General features: G+C 39.1%; 1 protein-coding gene across 3 annotated transcripts in view; it reads right to left on the bottom strand.

The window, feature by feature from the left end:
* LOC122494638 (UDP-glucuronosyltransferase 3A1-like) overlaps nt 1–22,923 on the bottom strand; it is a 41,775-nt gene that overhangs the window by 16,026 nt on the left and 2,826 nt on the right. The window contains exons 2-3 of one of the 3 annotated variants that reach the window (XM_043599981.1): nt 20,942–20,948; nt 9,413–9,514 (exon numbers count right to left, since the gene is read on the bottom strand). In XM_043599981.1, coding sequence (XP_043455916.1) covers nt 9,413–9,446 — 34 coding nt within the window. In that variant the 5' untranslated portion in view covers nt 9,447–9,514; nt 20,942–20,948. Of the gene's footprint in view, nt 1–9,412; nt 9,515–11,962; nt 12,326–20,941; nt 20,949–22,923 lie in introns of those variants that run through there. The other 2 variants (XM_043599991.1, XM_043599972.1) reach the window with 2 other exon arrangements.

Genomic DNA, 22,923 nt, shown 5'->3' with positions numbered 1-22,923 from the left:
TTCAATTTATCTCTTTCCTTTCACATTTTATTATAAGAAGCAAGACATCCTTAACATCTATATTTTTACCAGAAGTGTGTTTATGGTGATTTATATATTGTCTAAGACAATGTAGATTTTCTCTACCATGCTCCTCTCTTCCTTCTTCACCCTCATTAGCAGAGTTTTTACCTTTGTTAATAAGATACAATTGACATATAACATTACATTATATTCAGGTGCAAGACTTAATGATTTGTTGTTTGTATAGATTGCCAAAGGGTTCTAACATCCACATTTCTACCAATAGTATGTTCAAGACATACTTGCTGCTGTATGTTCTACCAATAGTATGTTCTACCAATAGTATGTTCAAGATAATCTGGACTTATTCTATCATACTTCTTAATATTTTTCCAGCCTGTATTGGTAACCCAATTATAATGCCAGATATTGGTTGGAGCAGCAGCACATGCGAATATTGAAGATCTTTGCTTTTTAGTGCTTGTAATTTCATTTCTTTATTAAAGTAGTAAATAAATTAACAAGATGGGGAAATATGTCCAAAGAAGGAGTTAATAAACGGTTCAAATGTTACAATACTGGAGGAGTTAAGATGGCATAGACATAAGGAGATCCTGGGCTCTCCTTGTCCTTCAAACACAGCCACATTGAGGTCAGACCCTAGGGGAGGCAAGACTCCCTTACAACAAATTCCTCCTTCCCATTCCCCTCCCAACCCCCGCATGAGGCACAAGCTTATTTACTGGGGCAAACTGACTCTGAACCAACACAATGGGCCTCTCCACCAGAAGACCAGCAAAGGCAGCACCTCACATGCACCAAGTGTACTGAAAATCAAGTGCTTCAAAATGACACCTGCAGTTCTGGTGATACTAGGACCAGGCTTAATTTTTTTTTTCTTTTTTCACTTTTTTTTTTCTTCCTTCTTTGTTTTGGAGTCAGGCTTGCAGTTTCTTCTTAGTTTGTTAGTTTTCTTTTTTTTCATTTCCTTTTTTCTCTCTGTTTTTTGTTGTTGTTGTTGTTTTTGTTTGTTGTTTGTTTTTCTTTTTGGATCAGACTTTTTTTCCCTTTCTTTCTTTCTTTCTTTTTCTTTAGAATCAGGCTTATAGTTTTTTGATCATTTGGGTTTTTTTCACTCCTTTTCCTTTTCTCTTTTTTTGGAATCAGGCTTTTTTCCTTCTATTTTTCCAGGCTCATATTAACAAACTAATCAAAGCACACCAAGTAAAAGGTCCAAACAGTCACCACTGCAAGCAAGGAGGACCTCTGTGGAGGACTGGCCAGTGGGAAATAGCAGCCAAATTTCAATAGCAGAGTGCACAGTGTACACCAGAGATACTTCCTGAAGTGCCAGACACTGGACAGTGTATAACCCCCTTTTTTGAAGTTTTTTTTTTTTTTTAACATTTATCCATCTTTGAGAGACAGAGAGAGACAGAGCATGAGCGGGGAAGAGGCAGAGAGGGAGACACACAGAATCCGAATCAGTCTCCGAGCTGTCAGCACAGAGCATGACTCAGGGCTCGAACTCACGAATGGTAAGATCATGACCTGAGCCAAAGTCAGACGCTCAACCGACTAAGCCACCCAGGTGCCCCTATGACCCCTTTTTAATAGAGCATTATTCTCAGGTGCAGGAAACGTAACAAGCTTTGAAAACATGCAGAACACAGAAACTTAGCCAAAATGACAACACAGAGGAATCCTCCCCAAAAGAAAGGTCAAGAAGAAATCACAGCCTGGGACTTGCTCAAAACAGATATCAGCAATATATCTGATCAAGAATTGAGAACAGCAGTCATAAGATTACAATTTGGGCTTGAAGAAAGCATAGAAGACACTAGAATAACCCTTGCTTCAGAGATAAAAGACTTAAAAACTAGCCAGGCTGAAATTTAAAAATGCTATAAGTGAGATGCAAAATCTAGTGGATGCAGTCATGATGAGGACTGAAGACATGGAGGAAAGAATAGGTGACAGAATATAAAACTATGGAACATAATGAAGCTGAAACGAAGAGGGAAGGAAAACCATTAGATCGCAAGGGGAGACTTAGGAATCTTAGTGATTCTGTATAATGAAATAATATCCATACCACAGTACTCCCAGAAGAGAAGGAAAGAGGACGAGAAGGTTTATTTGAACAAATTTTAGCTGAGAACTTCCCTAATCTGGGGAAGGAAACAGGTATTCAAGTCCAAGAGGCACACAGACTCCCCGCAAAATAAACAAAAACAGGTCAACACCATGACATATCTTAGTGAAACTTGCAAAATACAAAGATAAAGAGAGAATTCTGAAAGCAACTAGGGACAAAAGGTCCTTAACCAACAAGGATAGACACATAAGGTTAGCAGCAGACCTGTCCACTGAAAGGGAGGCCAGAAGGGAGGGGCAGGAAATATTCACTGTGCTGAATGGGAAAAATGTGCAGCCAAAAAATTCATTATCCATAACAGTTGTCATTAAGAAAAGAAGGAGAAATAAAGAGTTTCCCAGGCAAACAAAAACTAAAGGAGTTCATGACCAACTAACCCAGGCCTGCAAGAAACTTTAAGGGGGACTCTTTTGAGTGGAGAAAAAAAAAGGCCAAAGCAATAAAGACTACAAAGGACCAGATAACATCGCCAGAAACACCAACTCTACCGGTAAATAATGGCACTAAATTCATATCTTTCAATAATTACTTTGAGTGTAAAAGGACTAAGTACTCCAATAAAATGACATAAGGTATCAGAATGGATAAAAAAATAAGATCCATCTATCTATGCCTAAGACAGACTCATTTTAGAGCTAAGGACACCTGCAGATGAAAATGAAGGGGTAGAGGACAATCTATTATGATAACGGATGTCAAAAGAAAGCCAGAGTAGCCATACTTGTGTCAGACAAATTTTATTTTAAAACAAAGACTGTAACAAAAGATGATGTAGGATATTGTATCATAATTAAGGGGTCTAGCCATTCAAGAATATCTAATAATTGTAAATATTTATACCACCAACTGGAAGCACCCAAATATATAAATCAATACATTAATAACAAACATAAAGAAACTTATTGATAATAATACAGTAATAGTAGGGGACTTTAACACCACACTTACAACAGTGAACACACCATCAAATCAGAAAATCAACGAGGAAACAATGACTTTGAATGAAACACTGGACTGGATGTACTTATATCTGGACAATTCTTAGATATATTAACAGATATAGTCAGAACATTTCATCCTAAACCAGCACAATACACATTCTTCTCGAGTGCACATGGAATAGTCTCCAAAATAGATCATATACTAGGTCACAAATCAGCCTTCAATAGGTACAAAAAATCAAGAGCATACCATGCATATTTTCAGATCATAATGCTATGAAACTTAAAGTCAACCACAGGAAACAATTTGGAAAGCCCCCAAATACATGGAAGGTAAAGAATATCCTACTAAAACTGAATGGGTTAACCAGGAAATTAAAGAAGAAATTATTTTTTTCTTTTTTTAATGTTTATTTATTGTTGAGAGAGACAGAATATGGGGAGGGTGGGGCAGACACAGAGAGGCAGACACAAAATTCAAATCAGGTTCCAGGCTCTGAGTTATCAGCACAGAGCCTGATGCAGGGCTTGAACCCATGAACTGCAAGATCATGACCTGAGCTGAAGTCAGACACTTAACCAACTGAGCCACCCAGGTGTTCCAAAGAAGAAATTAAAAAATACATGGAAGCAAATTAAAATGAACACACGACAGTTCGAACCCTTTGGGATGCAGCAAAGCCAGTCCTAAAAGGAAAGTATATTGCAATTCAGGCCTCTCTCAAGAAGCAAGAAAGGTCCCAAATACACAACCTAACCTTACACCTTAAGGAGCTAGACAAGGAACAGCAAATAAAGCCTAAAGCCAGCAGAAGAAGGGACATAATAAAAATTAGAACAGAACTAAATGATATAGAGACAAACAAAAACAAACAAACAAAAAAACCACAGTAGAATGGATTATAGAAACTAAGAGCTCATTCTTTGAAAGAATAAACAAAATTGATAAACCCGTAGCCAGACCTATCAAAAAGAAAAGAGAAATGATCCAAGTAGATAAAATTCATGAATGAAAGAGGAGAGATCACAATCAACACAACAATAATAAAACAATTATAAGAGAATACTATAAAAATTATATGCCAACAAATTGGGCAATCTGGAAGAAATGGACAATTCCTAGAAATGCACAAACTACAGAAATTGAAACAGAAAGAAATAGAAAATTTTAATAGGCCCATAACAAGCAAGGGAATTGAATTAGTAATCAAAAATCTTCCAACAAACAAGAGTCCTGGGCCACATGGTTTACCAGGGGGATTCTACCAGACATTTAAGGAAGAGCTAATGTCTATTCTCCTTACATTGTTCAAAAAAATATAATGGAAGGAAAGGTTTCAAACTCATTCTATGAAGTCAGCATTACCTTGATCCCAAAACCAAAGACTCTACTAAGAAGGAGAATTATAGGCCAAAATCCCTGATGAAACTGGATTCAAAAATTCTCAACAAGATACTTGCAAATCAAATTCAACAGTGCATTAAAAGAGTTATTCACCATGATTAACTGGGATTTATTCTTGGACTGCAGACGTGGTGCAATATACACAATATGATCCTCTCAATAGATGCAGAAAAAGTATTTGACAAAATACAACATTCATTCTTGATTAAAAAAAACCCTCAACAAAGTAGGGATAGATGGAACATACCTCAACATACAGGCCATATATGAAAGATCCACAGCTAATATCATCCTCATTGGGGAGAAAATGAAAGCCTTTCCCTTATAGTCAGGAACAAGACAAGGACTCCCACTTTCACCATTACTATTTAACATAGTACTAGAAGTCTTAGCCTCAGCAGTCAGATAACAAAAAGAAATAAAGGGCATACAAATAGAGCAAGGAAGAAGTCAAACTTTCACTATTTGCAGATGACATGATACGCTATGTAGAAAACCTGAAAGACTCTACCAAAAAATTGCTAAAACTAATACATGAATTCAGCAAAGTTGCAGGATATTAAATCAACCTGCAGAAATCTGTTGCATTTGTATACACCAATAATGAAGCAGCAGAAAGAGAAATCAGGGAATCAAACCCATTAAAAATTGCACCAAAAACAATAAGATACCTGGGAATAAATCTAACTAAAGAGGTAAAAGATCTGTACTCTAAAAACTATAAAGACTTATAAAAGATATTGCAAAGGACACAACAAAATGTAAAAGCATTCCATCCTCATGGATTGGAAGCACAAATATTGCTAAAATGTCTATGCTACCCAAAGCAATCTACACATTGATTGCAATCCCTATCAAACTACCGCCAGCATTCTTCACAGAGCTAGATCAAACAATCCTAAACTTTGTATGGAACTATACAAGACCCCAAATAGGCAAAGCAATTTGGAAAAGGAAAAAACAAAAACTGGAGGCATCATGATTCTGCATTTCAAGCTATATTACAAAGCGGTAGTCATCAAGACAGTATGGTACTGGCACAAAAACAGACACAATTGTACAACTATGTAGTCAACTCATCTTTGACAAAACAAGAAAGAATATCCAATGGAAAAAAAGTCTCTTCAACAAATGATTTATGGTTAGGTAAGGGAGATGAATGCAAAAATGAACTATTGGGACTTCATGATAAAAGTTTCTGCCCAGCAAAGGAAACAATCAACAAAACTAAAAGGCAGCCTACAGAATGGGAGAAGATATTTGCAAACAACATATATGATAAGGGGTTAGAATCTAAAATCTTTAAGGAACGTACCAAACTCAAAACCCCAAACCCAAACAACCCAGTTAATAAATGGGCAGAAGACACAAATAGACACTTTTCCAAAGAAGACATCCAGATAGCTAACAGACACATGAAAAGATGCTCAACATCATTCATCATCAGGGAAAGAAATACGCATCAAAACCACAATGAAATGCCACCTCACAACTGTCAGAACACCTAAAACTAACAACACAGGAAACAACAGCTGTTGGGGAGGATGCAGAGAAAAGGGAACTCTCTTGCACTGCCGGTAGGAATGAAATCTGGTGCAGCCACTCTGAAGAACAGCATGGAGGTTCCTCAAAGAATGAAAAACAGAACTACCCTACGATCCAGCAATTGCACTGTTAGACATTTACCTAAAGGATACAAAAATACTGATTCAAAGGCATACATGCACCCCGATGTTGATAGCAGCATTATCAACAATAGCCAAACTATGGAGAGAGCCCAAGTGTGTGTGTGTGTGTGTGTGTGTGTGTGTGTGTGTGTGTATAAAAGAATATTGTTCAGCCATCAAAAAGAATGAAATCATACCATTTGCAACATCATGGATGCAGCTATAATGTATTATGGTAAGCAAAATAAGTCAATCAGAGAAAGACAAATACCATACGATTTCACTCATATGTGGAATTTAAGTACGAATACAGATTAACATATGGGAGGTGGGGGGAAGAGAAGAAAGGGAAACAAACCACAGGATAGACTTTTAACGACAGAGAATCAACTAGGGTTGATGGAGGGAGGTGGGTGGGAGATGGGTGATGGGTATACTAAAGAGGGAATTTGTGATGAGCACTGGGTGTTGTATATAAGTGATAAATCACTGAATTCTACTCCTGAAACCAATTTTCACTGTATATTAACTAACTAAACTTTAAATTAGAAAAAGAAAAAAAGAAAATAAATTCCTAAAGCAAAGGTAGTTATTGTGACCTGAAGGTCACAAAACAAGAAGCATTCCACACAGCCCTCCACATCACATGCACAAATAACACTGGGTGTGTTATTTCCTAAGGTCGGGAAGACAGACAAGTCTACACACAGGCCAAGAAGCACCTCTGGATGATTCAATTTGAAGAAATTCTAAGAACTTTTCCTCCAAAAGTTTATCCCCACATTTGCTTTCCAAACACTCTGTTAAACATTTACTTTGGATCAAAGATCAGGCTTCAGTTTAAATGATGGTGTAAATGTGAAAATATCGATCCCAGTGCTAGTCACATAGCATTTCCTAAGTAAATGTTTACTTTCAAAAGAAGCCCTCCAAATAAAGCCCCCCTCAAAAAAACACAAATGTTACATTACACTGAAATGGGAAACAGGTCAGAAATAACACCCCAATCATGTGTTTTCCCTATTTGCAGATGTCTGGTAAAGCTCTATTCCTGAAGTAAAGAATGAATATGTTGTTTCAAAGCCTCAGAAATGCTCGTGATTGGGGCATATTGAAAGAAACTCAACTCTAGACTCTTTCTTTTTTTTTTTATTTAAAAAAAAATTTTTAAATGTTTACTTATTTTTAACAGAGAGAGATACAGAGTATGAGTGGGGGAGGGGCAGAGAGAGAGGGAGACACAGAATCCGAAGCAGGCTCCAGGCTTTGAGCTGTCAGCACAGAGCCTGACTCAGGGCTTGAACTCACAGACGGCGAGATCATGACCTGAGCCGAAGTTGGGCACTCAACAAAATGAGCCATCCAGGCTCCCCTAGATGCTTTCTTTTTAAGTTTTATTTTATTTGAGAGAGAGAGAGAGAGAACCAGTGGGGGACAGGCAGAGCCACAGGGAGACACAACCTGAAGCAGGGTCTGTGCTAACAGCAGCAAGCCCAATGCAGGACTCAAACTCACAAACCAGAAGATCATGACATGAGCCAAAATCAGATGCATAACCAACTGAGCCATCCAGGTGCCCCTGCTGAAATTATTTTTTAATCAATCTGAAATTCTAATTTAACATAACTTCATTTAAATTTTAATTAAATTTAATTGCAATTTTCAAAATCAAGATTAACTACACTGACAAATTATCATCAACAAACTACAGTTCTTTATTCATGTCTGTCATCAAGGCAGATACAAAGAGATATGTATATAAATAATATTCACTGAAGAATGAAGAACCTAATCTAGAAAGTGATTTAAATGGCCTTAAGTAGGCACTCAAAGACATATTTCTACAGCAGCTTTCACAACAGCATTATTCACAATATCCAAAAGGGGGAAACAGTGCAAATGTCCATTGACAGATGATGACTGGATTAACAAAATGTGGTATGTACTTACAATGCAACATTATTCAGCCTTAAAAAGGAAAGAGATTGTGATCCATACAACAACATGAATGAGTCTTAAAGACATGATACAAAGTGAAATGAGCCAGACACAAAAAGACAGATACTGTATATTTCTATTTAAATGAAATACCTAGAATAGCCAAATTTTTCGAGAAGTAAGGTACAGTAGTGGTTACCAAGGGCTTCAGGCAAAGGGTATTTGGCAGTTACTATATAATCAGTACAGAGTTCCTGTTTGTGATGATGAAAATGTTCTAGAGTGATGGTTGCACAACAATGTGAATGTACTTAAAGTCACTAAACTGTCCAAAACAAAATGTTTGGTGATCAATTTTATGCTGTGTATATTTTACCACAATAAATATCTTAGAAGAAATTTTCACAGTAAAAAAAAACTGTTTTTAATAAACTCTAAACAACAACAAAGGCTGATCACCTTCAAAATTTTATAATTTCTCAGAATTTTATTCCTCAAAGATGCTGATTAAAATTGAATCTTTTTTAAATCAAAGCCTGAGAAAACTACAGATTGAGCAATCCAGAGCTTAAAGTCCTAAAGCCACCCAACACTATTATTAACCTGCCATATGACCTTGGGCAATTCATTTCAGTTCTCTGGGTTGCTGACGTCTTGTCTGTCAACAGAGAAGAGTTGATAAGATTTCCTTGCTCATTTTGACTAACATTCATTGGATTCGATGATTCAGTTAAGAACATCCAACATCATTATCCACAAACTCATGGGCAGTCATTGATTTTTCAAGAAAACAAAATCATATTAATGATAGGATCTGATCTCACCTGCCTAAATAAGGGGCTTCCTGAGAGACCTTTCTTAAATTTCAGTTATCATAGGAAGAAAAGTCATCTCTGATATAAAAAAAAAAAAAAGAATGATCCTTTCCTATTAGAAATCTTATATATAGATGAACACTTCTGTTCACATATTTTCAAGTTATGTTATGAAGTGCCATTTACCAAAATAACCTGTAATAATATGTAGACTGTTGGTTGGGATGAAGGTAAGGGAGGAAAATATGAGACTACAGAGTGTGGAGTGCTGGTAGACATAGCCAGCAAGTTTTACAACACCTTACTTAAATGCGCGCGCACACACACACACACACACACACACACACACACACACACTTTTCATTGTTTGGGTCCAATTAGATTTTAAAAACACTTTTCTGAGCCCATTTATGCAAAAGGCATTGTTGCTTCACTCTACACTTTGCATAGAGCAGAAGGAATCAAGGATTAGTGGGAAAAGATACCTGATATGAATGAATTCCCTCTCTGGTGAAGCATGGTGACATTATGACCATGATCTTGAAGAATCTGAGACACCCGGTCCAGCAGCAGATGATGGCTCCCACCTAGGAACAATTCACAACTGCATCTTTGTAATCATGAGAATAGAGTGCGTGAAGTTGATGGGGTGATAGAGCCAACACATGAGAGATAGAGAACAGAAAGATGACAGTGAGTAGAGGAAGATCAGCTTCATCAGTCACGCTGCCCATCTCCATCTGGGTAAGGCACAGCCACTCACCCTGAGCCTACTTGCCCAAACCCTTGACCTTGGCAAACCTCTCTCTGATTCTTTTGTGTGACTCTGGTCACAAAAGTGACCAAACATCAGTGTGATGAGCCTCTCTGTGCTTAGGCTTTAAGGAGTTCCTGATTCTAAGCACATGCTGATTCTAGCCAGGCCTTATGGACACTTGGTGCCCTACAGAAATAACTGTACTGATGGAAAGTTTGGCACAGTGCTATATATGAGTGTGAAGGACTCCTAGTGGAAAATTAATCAGAGCATTTCTGGAATCCTTCTCTCTGGAAATTTAGGCTAATGTGAGGGCCAAAACATGGGAACTTAACATGAGTCCAGGAAAGAGCCACTGGAGCAAAGGAGAGAGAGACACCACTTAGAGCCAAAATTCTTCAGATTCAAATATATTTGGCAGGAGGCTTCTCAGTTGGGGTCTGCATTTTGCTGAATATCAAATTAAGGCATTCAGAATAATTGTGGACCCTTCCAGTGGAACTGCAGGATCTTGTATGCATGAGAGACTGAGACACCACCCATCCTAGAAATATCCTGGGATCCTAAGGAAACAGAGTATGACCCCTTGGGGAGGTACAGTTTCTATCACATCAAGTTGTATCTAAAACCATATGCTACCAGGGGCCATTTTTATGGAATCTATGAGTCCCAGCAATAGTCAAAGCCAGACCACACAGGAAGGAATAGAATTTGCCCAGGCTGGGAACTGGGGGTTGTTTGGAAGATGAAGGTCCCATGATGATTGGGTCAGCTCACATGGATGTGGAACCACAGTAATAAAAAAAGTTTAAAAAAGAGCTACAGCAATAGTGTGCATCTAGTTTCTTATACTCTAGTTTTTAATAGCTATACTTGTGTTGCCCTGAGGTAACACAGATTACATAAAACATGAACCCTACCCCCTCAGACTCCCTGCTCTGACTCTACCTTTAACCCATGCAGGAAATGGATTCAGGAGAGAAGGCTTCCTGCACCTGCACAGGCAGCCATTCCTAAAGGTCTTGGTGAGAGCACAGTGCATTATGGAACAGAGGCAGGGCTTCAGTGCCTCCAAACCACACCTTCCTCCCCACCTCGCAGAGTCCAGAGGACATGTACTTACAAGAAGGGAGGGAGTGCTTTTGTGTCACTGCTACTAACAATTGGAAAGAAAACTAAATGAATAAAAAAGGAATTCAAATGCAGTTACAGGGTTTCTTAAAGAGTGATTTTTAAAACTACCCACTAAAAGTGCATGAGATTGGAAGCTGTGAAAAGGCTGCTCCTGGGCTGAGAGAGCGGAGTAAATTCCTGCTGTGTGCCTTTAAGGAGGTCCAGTGTGCTCTGGCAAAGGTGCTGACCCTTAAGTTTCTTGTTCAGGAAAACACTGTGGGGGCTAAATGAGATGATTCGGTGTCCTTCCAGCTCTAAGATCCCCCGATTCCCAGTGACCTATACAGTCAAGTGACCTAAAAGAGCCCCCTGTGAGTTGAAATACAATGTTGGGGAAGCTCCATCCGAGGATGACCCTTTATCCTGATATGATTTTCCTTTTCATCTGCTAGTCCCTTTGGTGCAAAAGTAAAGGAGATAAAACTGAGGCCACAAAATGCAAAATTAACAGTCCCTCAAGTCCTTCAAATACTTCCAGCCCCACGGGTGAAAAGGAGTGGGCACTGGAGAGACCTGAACGCCCAGGGTCCAGTCCCCAACCCTGGCCAGTTCTCTAGGTTTTCTCTGGATGAAAACACCCTCCTAACTGTTATTGAAATGCCTTCCCTTCTCCAATTGGCTCCCATGCAGCCTCAGAAAATCCGTGCTGCTGTCCCCGTGAGCTATTCCCTGGGCCTCCAAGAACCTGCAAATGCTCCCCCCACGACCCCGTCTCTGTTGACAATTGCTGCACACCCCTGAGAAGCTTAGGGTGAGCCTCTGAATGTCCAAACCGCCCTGGGGAAGACTCTGCCCTGCGTCTCGAGCACAGGGAGGGATCTCAAACCTCTCGCCCCATCCCTGTGCCTCGGGGAGCTAGTCTGAATAGGAAGAGAGAGGAAAGGGTATTCTGCTTTCTCCAGAAGTATCTTCTTCACCCCTACATGAGGCAGGGGCTCCTCATGCCCTAACGACCCCCTCCCGCCTCTCCCTCCTGCAGCCTGGGACCCAAGCGCTGTCTGGAAAACCCCACAGAGTAACCCTTTGGCCCAGGGCTATGTGCCTGAGCCTTCACGCAGGTGTCTGGGACGAGCCTGTGTCTGATTCTCCAGCCAAAAGCACTCACCCACCAAAGACACGGTTAGGATCTTGGCGGCCTCAGAGAGCAGGAACCAGGGCAGAAGGAAGCCAAGCAGCACCCGCTGCCCTGCCATGCTCACTCCTGTACCAGCTGCGGAGCCCGGTCCTGTGCCCAGAGCCTGTACCCCGCGCCCCACACAGTATCCTGTGCGCCCTGGGGACACGCACTGCACTGGCAGCCAAGGAGCTGCGCTGGCAGGCAGCTTGGGAAGAGGTGAGAGGTGGATCCTGCCTGTCGTCTCTTTCTGTCTGTGACTTCTTGCCCTTCTGCTCCTCCTCCCCGGGTGTTTGCTCCACTGGCTAATACGTCCTCACCCTCCCTAACCTCAGGCATCTGGCAGAAGGAAGGAGGGGTTAGTGAGCTCTCCTTAACCCCTCTCCTTCCATGGAATCACTACACTCTCTGCAGAGAACATACTCTGAACCAGGAATGGCAGGGACTTCAGGAAGTCACTTCCAAGATAGTGCCACCCCCAGGTGACTCAGACCCATCTCCATTTTAGAGACTCTGCCACAATTTTCCCACCTCCTAACTGCACTATTGACCTCATACTGTCATCCCCATACCCCATTTCCCCAGGTACCTGCTTAAAATCTCTGCGAGTCTTCCAATCTCAAGACACCGCTCCCTGGAAGGAGTTGTGTCTACTCTCTAGAAGTCAATCCCCAAGAGAAGTCCACCTATCATTCCTGGACTGTATTCTGAGGACCTCTTAAGGAGGTCATTTATTTATGAAGACGTTCTAGAGTCCTAACTCTACAAGTCCAAGTCTTTACCTCTACTGCTGAGACTATAATTCCAATGAGCATCATAAAATAGGACTGGGGATATTTCCACAGTCTCCTCAGGCACAAACTGAGGACATCTTGTCATTCTGACTCTGAAAATATTAGCCCTGGGAAGGATAGGGCATGCAAGGGTCAAGGGTAGAAATTTAGAGATTTGTTAAGAGGTGTGGGGGTGGTAAATAAGTGTCATGTTCTGGATAGATTCTGACGTTAGAGTTGACAGAATTAGGCTATTGAGGTAGTCTGTAGAAGAGGTGATCAGAGATTAAACAGGAACTGGGTGGGTGATAGCAGAGAAGAAGAGACAGATTAAATAAATATTCAAAACGAAGTCTTACAGAGCCGGGGTAAATAAGTATATTCCTCAGTCCTCCCATTTGACTATCTTTGAAAAAGGGTTGGTTGTTTGCTTGCTTTGCTTTAAAAAATCTGTTGTTTTGGGGTTTTGACCCTTCTGTTAGGAATGAGAACCTACAAGTTTTAGTCTGGAAATCTACATGTTGAACCATCTTTGCATTTCAGGATAAATCCCTCTCGGTATTGGTGTCTAATCAGTTATACATTGTTGAATTTGGTTTACTAGTACTATTGACCCTTGAACAACATGGAGACTGGGGGGTGCTGGTCCCTCTCACAGTCAAAAAACTGCATATATTTTGACTCCCCCCAAAATTTACTACTAATATCCTACCGTAGACCAGAAGCCTTACTAATAACATGAAAAGTTGATTAACACAAACTTTGTATATTATATGTATTATATTCCAGAAGTATATGTAGTACTAGCAAATGTATTACATATACTACATGTATATGCTGATATTCATCTTTGAGAGATACAGATCTCTTGCAGCTGGCTTTTCATGGATTACCTCAACAGCCCTGCTCACAAGTTTGCTGGCAAGATCTTTAGCCACATTTAACTTTCTCCAGAAGCACATGTATGACAGTACATCGAGGACAACTTCCTTTTGCAGAGATCCATGGACCACACTCATTCAAGACACAAACATTCACATAGGAGCTCACAAAGAGGAATGTACTGCTGCCCTAAACAAAGCACAAGCATTGGCACCTCAGTTAAATTCCTGGGAAGAATTACTTGTTCAGTTGAAGATCTTTCCATCCCTGGCACTGTCAATGTTCCGTTTCCAGGATGAAAGTATATGGAGCTTTCTTGGACACTATAAAAGCAACTGGTAAAAATTGTATATATTTAAGAAACTTTTATGATACATACACACATATATGTATATATTCACATGTATATTCAACTATAAAAATATATATATAATTCTGAAAAGAAACAATAGGTAAAAATGCAGTGGGGAAGGTTCTGGTAAGATGGTGGAGCACCAGGAATCTGTCTCCTGATGTAGACAACAATTGCACTAACAGAATTTGTCTGAGATAACCATTTGGGAACTCTGCAGTCAATTGATGGTTTCCAAGTACTTAATTATGGAAGGCACCATTTTTTCTTTTTTTTTTCTTTTTTCTTTTTCTTTTTCTTTTTTTTTTTTTTTTTTTTTGCATCTCACTCACTATTATTTTATTCTCAATGCTTATTCTGGTATATATAGCTTATTTATTGAAGGCAACAGGCAACAATATTTATTATTTGCCCTGGATTTTCCACTGGGCACCTTACTTATATATTTATGAAAGCATGAACAAACAGCATTGCTTTGTAATTGTCTGATATGTGCCCATATCCTCCACTAGGTGGAGGGTGTGGTCCACATTGACTGGGACCACATTGTATCCATCTCTGTATACCTCATGGAACTTGAATTCACTTCCTGGATCATAGTAGGCACCTACTACATGCTGGTTCTTGTTAGGCCTTAGAGATACTATGATGATCAAATCCTTATGCTCTCAGTCTTTACAGAGTTTAAGTTCCTGTTGTTCATTAGCTATGAGGTCTGAACAAATGGCATCTTCATATGTAAAATGAATAGTCTGCAGTTGATACTTAAAGTTTGATGCCCCTTCCAGTACCAGGATTCCAGATTTCTAATCCTCATCCTGGTTTGCAACCTACTCATGCTGAGATGGTTATGGAATGAAAAGTGTTGAAACACTTGTTCTTTCCTGATACCTACTTTGTGTTGCAGCTTCTGCTCAATTCATATAGCTGAGACTGGTTTGTGAGTGAAGGATAAGAGGTTAGGTTCTGTTACTCACATGCAGTCCCTTTTAACATCCCTAGATCTAGACAGCCTTAGGTGATAGACCTTAGAAAGTTTCCATGGAATGTCTACTCTTAGCACTACTCTGCACTAAGAGTCAGCGGTGAGATGGAATGGAAATTCTTATTATTGTCAACATGTGGTAGCAATTTCAGTACGTTTTACAAGGAAGTTTAGAGTTTGATTTGTTTTTTATTTTCCTGATATGGATGCTGAATTTGGAAAGACAAAACAACAAACACAGTCTTTCTTAATCCTGCCAAGTGGGGATGACTTGGAGAAGAATATCTGGGAATCTCTTGGCAGGGGATGGTCACTTGCAGCTTCACAAAATCTTTTTCTTCTTCTTTTTTTAATTATTTATTTTTAAATTTACATCCAAGATAATTAGCATATAGTGCAATAATGATTTCAGGAGTAGATTCCTTAAGCCCCTTATACATATATCCCATCCCCCCTCGCATGACCCCTCCAGCAACCCTCAGTTTGTTCTCTATATTTAAGAGTCTCTTATGTTTTGTCCCCCTCCCTGTTTTTATATTGTTTTTGCTTCCCTTCCCTTATGTTCATCTGTTTTGTATCTTAAAGTCCTCATATGAGTGAAGTTATTTGATATTTGTCTTTCTCTAATTTCGCTTAGCATAATACCCTCTAGTTCTATCCACGTAGTTGCAAATGGCAGGATTTCATTCTTTCTGTTTGCCAAGCAATACTCCATTGTATATATATACCACATCTTGTTTATCCATCCATCCATCAATGGACATTTGGGCTCTTTCCATACTTTGGCTATTGTTGATAGTGCTGCTATAAACATGGGATGCTAGTGTCCCTTTGAAACAGCATACCTGTATCTCTTGGATAAATACTTAGTAGTGCAATTGCTGGGTCATAGGGTAGTTCTATTTTAAATTTTTTGAGGCCCCTCCATACTGTTTTCCAGAGTGGCTGCACCAGTTTGCATTCCCACCAAGAGGGCAGAAGAGATCCTCTTTCTCTGCATCCTTGCCAACATCAGTTGTTGCCTGAGTTGTTCATGTTAGCCATTCTGACAGGTGTGAGGTGGTATCTCATTGTGGTTTTGACTTGTATTTCCCTGATGATGAGTGATGTTGAGCATTTTTTCACGTGTCGGTTGGCCCTCTGGATGTCTTTGGAGAAGTGTCTATTCATGTCTTTTGCCCATTTCTTTACTGGATTATTTGTTTTTTGGGGTGTGGAGTTTGGTAAGTTCTCTATAGATTTTGGATACTAACCCTTTATCTGATATGTCATTTACAAGTATCTTCTCCCATTCTGTCGGTTGCCTTTTACTTTTGGTGATTGTTTCCTTCACTGGGCAGAAACTTTTTATTTTGATGAGGTCCCAATGGCTCATTTTTGCTTTTGTTTCCCTTGCCTCTGGAGTAGTGTTGAGTAAGAAATTGCTGCGGCTGAGATCAAAGAAGTTTTTGCCTGCTTTCTCCTCCAGGCTTTTGATGGCTTCCTGTCTTTCATGCATTTTGAGTTTATTTTTGTGTATGGCTTAAGAAAGTGGTCCAGGTTCATGTTTCTGCATGTCGCTGTCCAGTTTTCACAGCACCATTTGCTGAAGAGACTGTTTTTATTCCATTGGATATTCTTTCCTGCTTTGTCAAAGATTAGTTGGCCGTATGTTTGTGGGTCCATTTCTGGGTTCTCTATTCTGTTCCGTTGATCTGAGTGCCTATTTTTGTTCCAGTGCCATACTGTCTTGATGATTACAGATTTGTAATACACCTTGAAGTCCGGAATTGTAATGCCTCCAGCTTTGGTTTTCTTTTTCAAGAATACTTTGACTGTTCAGGGTCTTTTCTGGTTCCATACAAAATTTAGGATTGTTTGTTCTAGCTCTGTGAAGAATGCTGGTGTTATTTTGATAGGGATTGAATTGAATATGTAGATTGCTTTGGGTAGTATTGACATTTTAACAATATTTGTTCTTCCTATCCAGGAGCATGGAATCTTTTCCAATTTTTTTCTGTGTCTTCTTCAATTTCTTTCATAAGCTTTCTATAGTTTCAGTGCATATATTTTTTCACCTCTTTGGTTAGATTTATCCTGAGGTATTTTATGGGTTTTGGTGCAATTGTAAATGGGATTAATTCCTTGATTTCTCTTTCTGTTGCATTATTGGTGTATAAGAATGCAATCAATTTCTGTGCATTGATTTTATATCCTGTGACTTTGCTGAATTCATGGATCAGTTCTAGCAGTTTGTTTGGTGGAATCTTTTGGGTTTTCCATATAGAGTATCATGTCATCTGTGAAGAGTGAAAGTTTGACTTCCTCCTGCCTTTTGGATGCCTTTTATTCCCTTGTGTTGTGTGATTGCTGATACTAAGACCACCAATAATATGGTGAATAACAGTGGCAAGAGTGGACATCCCTGTCTTGTTCCTGACCTTAGGAAATTGAAAGCTCTGTTTTTCCCCATTGAGGATTACATTAGTGTTGGGCCTTTCATATATGGCTTTTATGATCTCGAGGTATTATCCTTCTATCCCTACTTTCTTGAGGGTTTTTATCAAGAAAGGATGCTGTATTTTGTCAAATCCTTTCTCTGCATCTATTGAAAGGATCATGTGGTTCTTGTCCTTTCTTTTGCTTATGTGATATATCACATTGATTGTTTTGCAGATATTGAACCAGCCCTGCATCCCAGGTATAAATCCCACTTACTCGTGGTGAATAATTCTTTAATGTATTATTGGATCCAGTTGGTTAGTGTCTTGTTGAGGATTTTTGCATCCATATTCATCAGGGAAATTTATCTATACTTCTCCTTTTAGTGGAGTTTTTGTCTGCTTCTGGAATCAAGGTAATGCTGGCTTCATAGAAAGAGTTTGGAAGTTTTCCTTCCATTTCTATTTTTTGGAACAGCTTCAAGAGAATAGGTGTTAACTCTTCTTTAAATGTTTGGTAGAATTCCCCTGGAAAGCCATCTGGCCCTGGACTCTTGTTTTTTTGGGAGATTTATGATTACTAATTCAATTTCTTTACTAGTTATGGGTCTGTTCAAATTTTCTATTTCTTCCTGTTTCAGTTTTAGTAGTTTCTATGTTTCTAGGAATTTGTACATTTCTTCCAGGTTGCCCATTTTCTTGGCGTATAATTGATTATAATATTCTCTTATTTTGTTAGTATTTCTGCTATGTTGGCTGTGATCTTTCCTCTTTCATTCACGATTTTATTTATTTGGGTCCTTTCCTTTTTCTTTTTGATCAAACTGGCTATTGGTTTATCAATTTTGTTAATTCTTTCAAAGAACCAGCTTCTGGTTTCACTGATCTGTTCTATTGTTTTTTTGTGTTTTTGTTTTTGTTCTTTGTGTTTTTTTTTGTTTGTGTGTTTTGCTTTTGATAGCATTGATTTCTGCTCTACTCTAATCTTTATTATTTCCTGTCTTCTGCTGGTTTGGGGTTTTATTTGCCGTTTTTTTTCCCCAGCTCTTTATGGTGTAAGTTTGGGTTGTGTATCTGAGACCATTCTTCCTTCTTTAGAAAGGCCTGGATTGCTATATACTTCCCTCTTAAGACCACCTTTTCTGGGTCCCAGAGGTTTGGGGCTGTGGTGTTATCATTTTTATTGGCTTTCAAGTACTTTTTAATTTCCTCTTTAATTTCTTGGTTAGCCCATTCATTCTTTAGTAGGATGGTCTTTAGTCTCCAAGTATTTGTTATCTTTCCACATTTTTTCTTGTGGTTGATTTCAAGTTTAATAGCATTGTGGTCTGAAAATATGCACGGTATGATCTCAATCTTTTTGTACTTGTTAAGGGCTGATTTGTGTCCTAGTATGTGATCATTCTGGAGAATGTTCCATGTGTACTGGAGAAGAATGTGTAGTCCACTGCTTTAGGATGAAATGTTCTAAATATATCTACTAAGTCCATCTGGCCCAGTGTGTCATTCAAAGCCATTGTTTCCTTGTTGATTTTCTGTTTAGATGATCTGCCCATTGTTGTAAGTGGGGTGTTTAAGTCCCCTACTATTATGGTATTATTATCAATGAGTTTCTTTATATTTGTGATTAATTGATTTATATATTTGGGTGTTCCACATTTGGAGCATAAATGTTTACAATTGTTAGGTCTTCTTGGTGGATAAACCCCTTAATTATGATATAATGCCCTTCTTCACCTCATGTTACAGTCTTTATTTCAAAGTCTAGATTGTCTGGTATCAGTATGGCTACTCCAGCTTTCTTTGGTTGACCATTACCATGATAGATGGTTCTCCATCCCCTTACTTTCAATCTGAAAGTGTCTTTAGGTCTAAAGTGGGTCTCTTGTAAACAGCATATAGATAGATCTTGTTTTCTTATCCATTCTGTTACTCTATGTCTTTTGATTGGAGCATGTAGTCCATTGACATTTAGAGTGAGTACTGAAAGATATGAATTTATTGCCATTAGGTTTCCTGTAGAGTTGGAATTTCTGGTGGTGTTCTTGGTCCTTTCTAGTCTTTGTTGCTTTTTGTTTTTTATTCTTTGTTTTCTTTTTTCCCTTCGGAGAGTCCCCCTTAAATTTGTTGCAGGGCTTGTTTAGTGATCACAAACTCCTTTAATTTTTGTTTGTCTGGGAAACTTTTCATCTCTCCTTCTATTTTGAATGACAGCCTTGCTGGATAAAGAATTCTTGGCTGCATATTTTCCGGATTCAGCACATTGAATATATCCTGCCACTCCTTTCTTGCCTGCCAAGTTTCTGTGTATAGATCTGCTGCAAACCTGATCTGTCTTCCCTTATAGGTTAAGGACTTTTTTTCTTGCTGCTTTCATCATTCTTTCCTTGCCTGAGTATTTTGTGAATTTGACTATGATATGCCTTGTTAATGGTCAGTTTTTGTTGAATCTAATGGGGGTTCTCTGTGCTTCCTGGATTTTGATGTCTGTGTCTTTCCCTAGGTTAGGAAAGTTTTCCACTATGATTTGCTCACATAACCCCTCTACCCCTTTTTCTCTCTCTTCTTCTACTGGAACCCCTATGATTCTGATGTTGTTCCTTTCTAATGAGTCACTGATTTCTCTAATTCTTAAATCATGCTCTTTTGCCTTAGTCTCCCTCTTTTTTTCTGCTTCATTATTCTCCATAAGTTTGTCCTCTATATCGCTGATTCTCTGTTCTGCCTCATCCATCCTTGCCGCTGGGGCATTCATTCAAGATTGCAGCACATTTATAGCATTTTTTTAATTTCAATTTATTTCACTAGCTTTTACTTCTTTTATCTCCACAGAAAGAAATTCTAATCTATTTTCAACCCCAGCTAGTATTCTTATTATTGTGATTCTAAATTCTGGTTCAGACATCTTGCTTGTATCTGTTTTGATTAAGTCCCTGGCTGTCATTTCTTCCTGTTCTTTCTTTTGGGGTGAATTCCTTCATATCATCATTTTGAGGGAAGAAAAGGAATTAATAAGGGAAAAAAATTATATTAAAAAATTAAAAACAACACAAAAAAATCAAATAAATGATGTTAGATCCAAGGTGTGTTTTGGTGTGGTTGTTGAAAGGAGCTTGATAGATTAGAGGAAAAAAGGGAAATATAAGAAAAGAAAAAAAAGGAAAATATTTGAAAATTTGAAAACATGAATACAATGAAATTGAATAAAGTGAAATGATTGAAGTAAAATAGAACTTGAAAAATTTACAAAAAAGTAAAAAATATAGTGGAAAAATTAAAGAAATATTTTTAATAAAAATTGAAAATAAATTTTTTCTTTCTATATCCCAGAATAAGAAAAGAAACAGAAAAAAATTGAATAGGTTGACCAGCAAACAAACTGAAATATGATTGAAATTACATCGTTTTCCCCTAGAAGTCAAACTATGAAGCACTCTACAGTCCACAAACTAATTAGGTGGAGAGACTTGTGATGTTCATGAAGAGCAAGGTTGACCCAGTTTGGCAGGGCTTAGTATAATGGCTCCATCATCCACTAGATGGTGCTGCTTAGCTTACTGGGGTGGATTATTGTGGTGCTTGTAGTTGTGTATGCACATGCATGGGAGGGGTGAAAATGGCATCACCCAGCTACCCAGTCTCTAGTATTGGACTTCTGTTCTCATGATCAGCAATCACACAACCCTTTGTCTCTGGCTACATCCACTCCCCACTTTTACATTGTCCATGACCAAGCCATCAGGTTGCCAGGCAGCACCTCCTTCCTGAGTTTTATCTCAGATGTGGCTGTGTTTCCCAACCCCTCACTTCTGAAGGACTGTGGCTATGAGGTGCTCAGACCTTCTGGGGGAGAGTCTCACTGAGCAACGGCCAGGTGCTTGCCCACCTCCAGGAATGTTCACAAGACTGCTGCTGCCAATGCCCAGAGACTGCGCTGGGTGCCAGCCCACCTCCCGAAAAGTTCATGTGATCCTGTAGCAGCAGCATTTCAGGGATTATGGAAAATGACAACACGCTTCAGATGCCGGCTTCCCCCTAATGTCCTTGTTCCAGCACCATCAAATGTGATTGTTCTACATGGTCCACGGGACTTTTGCCTATGAGGTGGCCTCACAGCCTCTACCAAATGTCTTCTCAGCAGGGGAATTGCCTCTCCCCATGTGGCCCACAGACCCCTTGGACCTCACTTTCTGGGGATTCATCCTTCCCAACAGAGCACCGCCAGGTATCAGACTGCAGAATTTCAGATTCTATGCCCTTGTTATTTATAGAGTCTTGATGGAATTTAAACTCTCTTCTTTCTCCTTGCTCCCTTTTTTTGATCAGTCTGTAATCTTTCTTCTCCCTCCAGTTGCTTTCAGGAGGGGGGGATGCTTTCCCATACTCTTCCCCCTGTCTCCATTCTCTCTCTGCAAGCAAAAACAGCTCCCTGCCCTCCATGGGTTCTCTCTTCCCCAGTGAACCTCTCTGTGTCACATACCTGCTGAGTCCTATGGTTCAGGTTGTGCATATTGTTGTGTTAATCCTCAAATCAGTTTTCTAGGTGTTCTGGATGGTTTAGTGTTGATCTGCCTGTATTTCAGGGATGAAAGACACAAAAAAAACTTGCCATGCTGTTCTGCCATCTTGGCCCCTCCTCAGGAAGACAACATTTTTAAATTAATGCAATCACACTACTTTATCTACAAACCTTACTGCATTTCCTCCAATTGTCCCAATAATATCCCATGTTGTGAAATGAACTTGCTGGTGCAGGATCAATCAATCCAGTATCACACATTGCATTTAGTTATCATGTGTATATCATCTCCCTTAGTAAGGATTTGTTTCTCAGCTCTACTTTGTCTTTCTTGTCATTGACATCTTAAAGAATAGAAGCTACTTATTTCGTGTGATGGATCGCAAGTAGGGTTTGTCTGATGTTTTGTCACTATACTCTAGGTTACTAGGGGATTTGGTTGGACTACTACTAAGGTGGTGTTGATTCCATCTCAGTGAATCACACTGAGAAACACATGATGTCAGATGGTCCTATCATTAGAGATAACTCTATCGCTCAGTTAAGGTGGTGTTCACCAAGATCTTGATTGTAACATTGGTATTTTTTACCCTATAATTAGGAAATTAGATGCAAGTAGACATTTTGAAACTGTATACATATTCTGTTCCTCATCAAATTTTACTCATTCATTTTATCATCTTTTATATTTCTTACCTTTTCAGATTATGTTTTTTTTTTAAATCAACAAAGTCCTCAGAACTGCCATAGTCACTGGACCTGATGCCTCAGAACTTCACAGAGAGGTCCGGGTTCTGTACTAGAGGTATTGTTGATTACATTTTTTACATTTTTTTAATGTTTATTTATTTTTGAGACAGAGATAGAGACAGACTGTGAGTGGGGAAGGGGCAGAGAGAGAGGGAGACACAGAATCTGAAGCAGGTTCCAGGCTCTGAGCTGTCAGCACAGAGCCCATTGAGGGGCTCGAATTTATGAACCACATGATCATAACCTGAGCTGAAGTTGGATGCTTAACCAA

Source organism: Prionailurus bengalensis, chromosome A1 (assembly GCF_016509475.1).
Source record: "Prionailurus bengalensis isolate Pbe53 chromosome A1, Fcat_Pben_1.1_paternal_pri, whole genome shotgun sequence".
Taxonomy (NCBI): domain Eukaryota; kingdom Metazoa; phylum Chordata; class Mammalia; order Carnivora; family Felidae; genus Prionailurus; species Prionailurus bengalensis.
Note: the sequence above shows the minus strand (reverse complement) of the source record. Positions and strands in the feature narration are given on the sequence as shown.